At 31.7% G+C, this 9,329-nt stretch overlaps 1 protein-coding gene across 2 annotated transcripts; it reads left to right on the forward strand.

Annotated features, from left to right (window-relative positions):
• On the forward strand, window positions 1,430–9,087 carry LOC107618487 (malonate--CoA ligase). Of its 2 annotated transcripts, none has more exons than XM_016320580.2 (17): window positions 1,430–1,837; window positions 2,731–2,900; window positions 3,471–3,623; window positions 4,191–4,380; window positions 4,498–4,586; window positions 4,874–4,943; window positions 5,079–5,131; window positions 5,289–5,396; window positions 5,627–5,725; window positions 5,956–6,048; window positions 6,187–6,264; window positions 6,636–6,740; window positions 7,014–7,104; window positions 7,760–7,833; window positions 7,965–8,144; window positions 8,495–8,548; window positions 8,694–9,087. In XM_016320580.2, exons 1-17 carry the CDS (start codon window positions 1,690–1,692, stop codon window positions 8,736–8,738), a joined length of 1,800 nt encoding a protein of 599 aa, XP_016176066.1. In that variant the 5' UTR covers window positions 1,430–1,689; the 3' UTR covers window positions 8,739–9,087. The 2 variants fall into 2 exon arrangements, with proteins under 2 accessions (XP_016176066.1, XP_016176067.1); XM_016320581.2 differs by having other exon boundaries at window positions 1,704–1,837; window positions 2,727–2,900.

A 9,329-nucleotide genomic window follows, 5' to 3' on the forward strand; every position in this document is an offset into this window, starting at 1 on the left:
ATACCTCAAAATTTATTTTTTATTTATCTTACTCACACACTCAACTTTCAATGTCTTCTCTTTTTCCTTCTTTTCTCCTTCTACATAATTTTCTTTCTCCAACTTCAATTCTTCTCCTTTGTCTTTTTCTTCTTTTTCATTTTCTTCTTTTTTTTTTCTTCTTCTAGTTAATTTTTGGGATCTTCTATGTCTCCTCATTCTTTTTCTATGTTTTTTCTCTTCTTTATTTATTTGTTTGTTTGAACTGTGAAATTTTAAAATTTTTATAAAAAAAGAAATAAAAAAATTGTTTATATTTAACATAGAAATTTTGTGACGATAAACACAAATTTTTTTAAAGATAAACACAATTTTTTGAATTTAATCTTAAAAAAAATTATTGAGAAAAGAATATAAATTTTACCATAATAAAATCAGATATATTTTAAGATAGACATAAATTTTTCAAGAGAAATAAAAGAAGAAAATACATAAATCTATTAATAAATACTAAAATTTTATGATGATAAATACAAAATAATTTTGCAGATAAATATAATTTTTTGAAAAAAACAAAAAAAAAACACAAAAACTTATTGAGTATAAACACATAAATGTTCTGCTTATAAATATAAGAACTTTTTAAAAATAAACATAACTTTTTGAATAGAAACCTAAGAAAGAACACACAGAAATTTGTTAAGAAAAAACACAAATTTTAGGAGGATTTATTAAGAAGTTTTTTTTAGAGTAATACACAATTTTAAAAAAATAAAATAAAAAAAGAACATATAATTTCTGTATTATGCAACTAAAATTCATGTCTTTTTTTTAACAAAAAATTATGTGTTTTAATTTTTCCTTTGTTATTACACAATTTCTTTGTGCTTTTTTTTCATATAATTGTTAACTCAACATTTTTGTCAATACAAATGGATTTACTTAATTGTTGATAATTTTTATTTTCAATTAATATTATTGTTTAGAAATTTTGTGAGCTATATAGTATATACACTATCTTGAGTTTTTGACATTTTGATCATTTAACCAACCCCCCACCCCCATTACATAATAATAATAATAATTGTATTAATTAACTTTTTTTTATACTACAATAAAAGATTTATAGCTGTTTTTATATGAAAATAGATATATTTTTTTATCATTAGATGATGAATTATAGATTTAATTTATTATAAATGTTTTATTTTTATTTAAAGTGTAGCTAAATAAAAAAATTATAATTTTAACACATATTTTTATCATTTTATGAGAAGATGTTTTTAATATCTTCTTTTGAGTAGATATATTTTTTTTCTGGCTGCAATATATATCAATCAAACACAAGACAAGATCCCATCTTCAATGTTACACGTTCAATAATAGTGCAAGAATGCATACTTTATAACAGAAGCAACAACATTCATTCATTCATTCGGTTATAGGTATGCAGTACCAATAATAAACCCCTTTTCCAAATACCCTCTTTATGAATAAATCGAACAATTTAGAACAAAATCACCGTTTCCGTTTCAGAATTGAATGTGGCACCTCAATAGCAAGTGAAAACCCACAACAGCACACAGCAACATTAATAGTCTCACAAACAACATTGACCGAAAACGAAAAAATCCAATTGCTACTTACGTGTGTTTATTATCTTTACCCACCTAACTCTTTTTCCGATCAATAACTAATTTGCTCAACTAAATGAGTTGCTCATTTAAGACTTTCAACAAACACCTCACACTCCTCTGCTTCCATAAGTGCATCACCTCTTATGGTTTCATACCTTCACTTTCTCACTTTCTTCCACCGCTTCTGAGCTCGCGTTCCTCTCAGCTTCTACATCACTTGGGTGAGTTTCCATTTTCATCAGGTCCTTGTTGTTTTCTCTCTCTTTCTCTTTGGCTTTCTGACATGAAACTTTTTTTTTGTTTGCTAGTGTTGTTTCTTCTTTGATTTCTTTTGTGTCATATGGGTTAAAGGGTATATGAAAAATTCAGTTTTGAAGTTGAATTTGATAGAGTGTGTTATTGGGGTGTCACCTTTCCCAATGCAGCTGTAATTGGTTTGTGTTGGTTTCTTCTACATCATGATGAGAAAAATCATCTCTTTAGGTTGAATTTGATGAGAAAAATGGGAAAATAAATGGCCTTGGGGTAAGTAATTTTACCTGGAAGTTTTCTTTTGTAGAGCTTTGTTCCCTTGTAGCTATTAGCTAATGATCATGTATGGTCAATTAAGTTAACATTTTTCGTTTTTGATTTTTGATCAAGTTGTAAGTATGTACAAATCTGAGTTGAGTTATTTGGACCGATATTTTGCATGTGCAATATTTATGATCAAATTACACTCTTTGGTTACTGATTTCTGAACCATTGGTTTGTATTTTGAAAAGGAAGAAGAAAACTGTAAAAGGTTCCTTCGGTTGTGATTAGGACTAACTGTACCTGCTTTTATATCTAGATGCTGTATTAGGGTAACAGTTTGTAGTAGATGGACTCTATCCAATAAGATGATATTTACTTTGATTTTTGTGATGATTTGATGATGATGCTGATATTCCTGTGCTGGAAATGTTGAACGGCCACCTTGGTTCTGAGCAGTTATCAGTTTATTGAACTTGAATGATCACTTTAACAGATATCAATTAGATAATGTAATTCTATGGTTAAAGAATTTATATATTGTTAATATCTAATGAATCCATTTATTTGATTGACTGAATGATTCCTTCGTTTTAGACAGCTTCTCATTCTGCTTCAGTTATGGAGGTGTTCAAAGCAGTTGCCAAGAACGAACTTGCAACTCATGGAAGTGTTGCTATCAGAGCTGACCAGAAGAGTTATAGTTACAGGCAACTAATCTTGTCCGCAGAGAAGATATCTAATATATTGTGTGGCAGTGATGTAAAGACAGTGAGTCAAACCTTTAGTTTTTATTTTTGTTGCCTATTGATTGATAAAATAATACTATTGCTTAGCATTTCATCAGAGTGATCAACAGGAGAGCCATAAGGCTTAACTATGAAGAATTATGTTATTTTTCTTTGAAGAGTAAAATTATTCGTTAAAAAAAAAAGGAGAGTACAAGAAGAATGGAGGGCAAGGTATCTTCGAACATTAAAACATCGAACATTAAAACAAAAAATATTGAAGAATAAGAGTATAGTAGAAATGAAGCTAGGATGCTTAATCTCATTGCATGTCAGAGATGGCATCTTCTTTGAAATAAACATGGGCAGAAGCAAACCACAAAAGTAAGCTACAAGTATAGTTGTTTCCTTTTACAAAAAGGGCAAAGAGATACCCTAAGACATGCATGTGTTACACTTCAACTGAATTCAATAACAAAGTTGCTGTTGCATGGTGCAAATTTTCCATAATTCGATGTTTATGCTTATGTGGAACTATGGGAATGCCGTGCTGCATCCACATATAGGTGGAAAAAGAACCATTTTATGAATCTTTGGCAATACCAACATGCAGGGAAACCTTAGTGGAGCTCGGATAGGAATTGTAGCCAAACCCTCTGCCGAATTTGTAGCTGGAGTACTTGGGACTTGGTTTAGTGGAGGTGTTGCTGTTCCACTTGCACTAAGCTATCCAGAACCAGAGCTCTTACATGTGATTAATAATTCGGTATGCTTTGGAAAGCCTCCCTTTTTTATATGGCTACCATTTTTGTTTGTTTGTTTAGTGTTCAAAAGGCTTGTGAACTTTCTCCTGTTAGGACTGTTTAATTAATTATTTCTTTATAATTTTTTGGTATCTGTTATCTATACTTTCATATAGCTGATTTATTTGTACATGTTTGTCCATATGAAAGTACGCTACTGATTTGATAGATTTAGTCTAATTGGATGTTGGGACATGACTGAACTATTTTATTCTGGCCTCTGTTGTTCATCTGAACTCACAACAATAACCATAGTAGCTTCTGGATTAGTCTCTTTGCATGCTTCTGTTGTCATTATTATGTCCAGTTTGTTGCTTCTGCAAGTGTGTTCATTCTCAATTTACAGAAAGGTTGTATGAATATGCCAAGATGATCTCTCTTATACGAGTTATGGACCTATGGAAGCAAGATTTGGTTATATGTTGGAAACAAATTAGTTGATCCATTTATTTATTCTACATGCCTTTGTGCTCAACTTCTGCTTTATGGATCCAACCTTTAACAGAAATTTGATGATAATTTGTCTGTAGGATGTGTCCACAATACTGAGTACTGAAGATCATAGTGAATTAATGCAAAACCTTGCCAATAAAACCTCTTCTCAGTTTTTTCATCTCCCACCTGTTCTCACTAAGTCCTCAGAGAAAAGCAGTGATGAAGATTCACAAAATGGGGAAATTGATGTTGATAGAATTTTCCGGGACAATATTGGAAAACCAAGTAAGAAAATAACAATTTCAATTTTTTTTTTCCCACTTGGATAAAATAGAAAACCTTTTGGTAGCACCTAGCTGATGGTTGTTTCTCATAATTTGTTTTCCTCATCCATTGACATAGGTGAAGATCCAGCACTGATTTTGTACACAAGTGGGACAACAGGTAAACCTAAAGGAGTGGTTCATACTCACAGAAGCATTGCTGCCCAGGTATGTCGATGATTTGTCTCGATTGTCTAATATCATGGAATAATGGTACATCAGTTTCATTTATTGAGATAAAAATGATCTCCCTGAACACCAGTTCTATGTTTTTGCAAATTTTTTGGGTGTGATTAACAAATATCAAATAATACTAGTAATGCTGCAGTGCTGCTTAATAACTTATTTTTAATTGTAATGCAATTCAAGCCTTGTTGATATAACTATGTCAATCCGTCTATATATTTTTATTGTTTTTCAATAATATTTTCCCCTCAACTTTGTGTTGATTTTAGGTCCAAACCTTGGCAAATGCATGGGAGTATACATCTGCTGATAAGTTTCTACACTGCCTACCGTTGCATCATATCCTTGAAAGTTTTTGGTGCATATATTATTCTACATTTTATTATTAAAAAAGTATGATCATCAGTAGATTATTTGCTGAAGATGTGATTTCGGACATCTTTATGATGTCAGTCCTTAACATATGTGATATACATGTTCATGGACTTTTCAATGCTTTATTTGCCCCTCTCTATGCAGGATCCTCGGTAATACTCTTTTTCACTCTTGCTTACAAAACCAAAGACAAATCTAGAGAAAACAAACAAAAAAGGAAAATACATGTGCAAGTAACCTCTAAGTTAGTTGTATCCCTTTTAAATTGATGATATTATGTATTTAATAATCCATTTTGTCCTGTTGAAGGTTGAATTTATGCCAAAATTTAGTGTGAGGGGAATTTGGCAGAGATGGCGTGAGTCATATCCATCCGAAGGATCTAAGGTTGATGATGCTATAACTGTTTTCACTGGAGTAAGTATAGTTCTGCCTAGCACTACACAATCCTATATAATATAATGTAAGCCGAACTGAAGACAGAACTCTATTTGGTGCTATAATCATAAAATATACAATTTATGGGCCATATGATGGTATTCTCTTTTATGCTTCTTTACTTGAACTATTTTGTGTGCTTAAATTCTGCATGTGGTATCAACTATGAACAGTAATTTTGTTCTCATTATATCCTTTTGTGAATTAAGGTTCCAACTATGTACACCCGGTTGATACAAGGTTATCATGCAATGGATCCTGAGCTACAAGCCACCTCAGCATCTGCTGCACGGAACTTGCGTCTTATGGTGAGACAAATTGCAACCGTGACAAATTGTTTGAAGATAAATGAACAATTGATTGAATTTGTGAAAATAAAGTGTTATTTTTTTTTATGATTTTTTATTTTAATGATTGACTTTCTCAGTGTGTAACTAAGCATGCATGATGCTTTGCCATTTATGTTGTGTTGTCTTGCATTTTTTCTGGTTGTTGATCAATACCTTCATGCCCGAATCTGAATCATGTTTTCATTCAGATGTGTGGGTCCTCTGCACTCCCTCAACCTGTTATGCAAGAATGGGAAGCCATCACCGGGCATCGCTTATTGGAGCGATATGGCATGACTGAAGTAAGTACCCTCTACCTGTTAAGTTGTTCAGCTTTCAACTTTGCATAGAATCACTAACAATGTATTTCACTATTGCCCTCAATAATTTTGTGATGGTTATTCTTAAAGCATCTTATGTTATTATATTAATGTTCATAGTTTGTCATGGCATTGTCAAATCCTTTGAAAGGAGAGCGTAAACCGGGCACTGTTGGCAAACCATTTCCTGGTATAGAGGTCAGTTTAGCTTGCAACTTTATATTTACTATTGACTTTAGATTAGTATATGGACATTGCGATTTCTCATTCCATTGATGCAAAAATCTGTTTGACAATATAGCCTCAACAAAACATTATGAGGATCAGGCTATGTAATTGTCTACGCACATTTATTCCAAAAAGGAAAAAGAAAAAAAAGTCTAAGGCTCTAAGCACATATTTAAGGAAATTAAACTTGCTCTATGTTCTAAAAAAAATACTCATATCTGAAGCCTGGGTGAATTGAATTCTTCTATGCTGCTTGTGTTGTTGCCTCATGTATTGTTGATGTGAACATGTAAGGTATATCACATGGAATTTTAATGTTGCTTTCTATCTATGCATGATAGGTCAAGATTCTTTCAGATGAGGACAGTGGGAAAGAAGAGACTAAAGTGGGGGAGCTTTGTGTTAAAAGCCCTTCATCTTTTAAAGAATATTGGAAACTTCCGGAGGTACTCTCTGACATAGTAGTTAAATGCACCACATAAACTATGTTCAATTGTTCATCCTTATGTAATACCCTGCTCCCCCACCATGCATGTACCATACTATCCTAAGACGACAGATTGTTTTTTAGCAATAGAAAGTTGTGTGATGCTAAAAGATGGAGCACAGGAGAAAGGAATGTAGATTTAATTTGATTTGCACAGTCCTGCATTTCAAAGATAAAGCATGGTCAAGGAAATGTGATGTCTCCCTCCTGAGATTTTATGATTCCAATGCAGATAACGAAAGAATCATTTACTGAAGATGGATTCTTTAAGACTGGGGATGCAGTTACTACGGATAAAGATGGATACTACATCATTCTAGGACGTAAGGAAATCTATCTATTTATCTATCTATATATGGTGGTTGTTATATGCTTAATTGTAACAGTCACCACATTGTCACCTGTCATGCATTAATTTCATATACCTAGTACCCTACTTCCAAAATTCTAGGATGTTATCTTTCAGCTTGAGCTTTCCATTGTTCCAAATGAATCTCAAAAAAAAAAAAGGGCAGCTAGGTGCATAAGCATCTTGCCTTAACATAAGGTCTGGGAAAGCACTCAAAAGGGGTAATGTAAGCAGCCTAACATGATAATTGTATCGGTGGCTAATTCCATGCTAGTGTTGCAACAGTCCCTAAGAAACCACTTTCCTAAATTCCAAATAATTAGGGTTAGGACATTTGGTTTTTTACCTAAATTTTTTGACAAATTTTACTGATAACATATTTAGATATGTATGAGACGTTGAGAATTCGTAAGTCAATTTTGTCTTGATTAGCTTAGGTAATGATAGAACCTAGATTATACACAGAAGAATTATGTGTAATTGTATACTTCAATAATATGTATGCCAACTTTTTTATGGAGCTATTATCAGCACAAACAATTACCATTTTCATTTCTTTGGGATTCTATGCAGTTCTAGTATGTTGAATTTCTGTCTTGAATAACTGTAAAACTCCGCTTGATTATCAGGTACTAATGCTGATATAATCAAGGCTGGTGGCTACAAACTATCTGCCTTAGAAATTGAATCAGTTATACTAGAGGCAAGTAGCTCATTTTTCTATCTTATGGTGCAATTGTTAACTAATTAACTTATATATAGTTGCATAATAATGGAACCAAATGGCCAAATATAAGGAACAATGTGATCTTTACAATCAGAACCATTTTGCAGCATCAAGCTGTCGCGGAATGCTGCGTTTTGGGTTTACCTGACAAAGATTACGGGGAAGTTGTCGGTGCGATTATTGTACCAGAGGCTGATGTCAAGAGAAAGCGAGATGAAGAATCAAAGCCTGTTCTAAGCCTGGAAGAGTTATCCAGCTGGGCCAAACCCAAAATTGCACCTTACAAGGTATTGTTGGATGATTGATGATGCTTGTGAATATGGATTAGATTCATCATATTTTCTTAGAAATATTTCATGTATATAGTTTAGGACTTTAGCCAAGTCTATTATGTTATCTTAAAATTTTGAGAAAAAGACCAATAGATCTCTAACTTTTTAATTCAAAGACACACAAATCTCTGACTAATTGAAAATATAAAAACATCTCTGACGTTCTAAAATACGAGACATTTAATTTCTCGAGAACTTATTTGTCTTCGAGATAAAAAGTGAGGGACGTATTTGTCAGTAATTTTAATCAAAATGTATGTCCTATATCTAAGTGTCTCAATTCTATTTGTTTTATATTGTCTCAGATACCAACAAAACTTTTTGTTTGGGACTCACTCCCTCGCAATGCAATGGGGAAGGTAATTCACATTTTCTTTTTGTTTACTTTGTAATCCACATCATTTTCCTTCATTAACATGAGTCCTTTTTCTTATAAGAAATGTGTTTTTTGGTAAATTAAGAAAGAAAGTTGGGTAATTAATTATTTTTCGTATAAATTTTCAGGTAAATAAAAAAGAGCTGAAGAAAATGCTAGCTTCGGAACACTAAATTCCATAGCATTATTTAAGGTGGGGCCATTCTCAAATAAAACCGAAGGAGTTGTTGACATGAAAAGAGAAAGCCTAAGTAGGATAGATTATTTTAGTTTAGCATTTTAGATTCATTCAAGAATCAATGAATGCTTTTTTATATTGTTTCTTATTATTATTTTTTGTGAACTATATTATTTATTATGTAATATTAGATAAATAACGTGAGCCATTCATATTTTAGGAAATAGGAATGCCTAATTTCTAAATAGTAATTTCCCAAAACATGTCAAATTCTAAATTTAATGTAGAAAACAATGTTCTAAGTGCATAATAATAAATTAATAAAGAATTTCTTCTTATTGTAATTCGATTGGCAATATGATGTCAGTGGATTAATTTAGACTTGATTTGGTCAAATTTTTCAGAGGGGTATTTGAGAATTATCTAATTTTATTGTTTGGTAAATACCAAATAAAAAAAAAAGTGTTTTTACTTTCGTTTAGGTCTTTTTGAAAATAGTTAAAAAAATATTTTTAGAATCAGTTTGTATTTATTAAAACTAAAAAAATTAATAAATAAAAAGATTATATATTTATATTTTCATCTT

Source organism: Arachis ipaensis, chromosome B09 (assembly GCF_000816755.2).
Source record: "Arachis ipaensis cultivar K30076 chromosome B09, Araip1.1, whole genome shotgun sequence".
Taxonomy (NCBI): domain Eukaryota; kingdom Viridiplantae; phylum Streptophyta; class Magnoliopsida; order Fabales; family Fabaceae; genus Arachis; species Arachis ipaensis.

Excerpts from the sequence above, each read along its gene's own strand:
- LOC107618487 (XM_016320580.2), top strand. The coding sequence starts at position 1,690 with ATGAGTTGCTCATTTAAGACTTTCAACAAACACCTCACACTCCTCTGC. Across the intron at positions 7,105-7,759 it reads ATACTACATCATTCTAGGAC|GTACTAATGCTGATATAATC; the intron begins GTAAGGAAATCT and ends CTTGATTATCAG. Across the intron at positions 8,549-8,693 it reads CTCGCAATGCAATGGGGAAG|GTAAATAAAAAAGAGCTGAA; the intron begins GTAATTCACATT and ends ATAAATTTTCAG.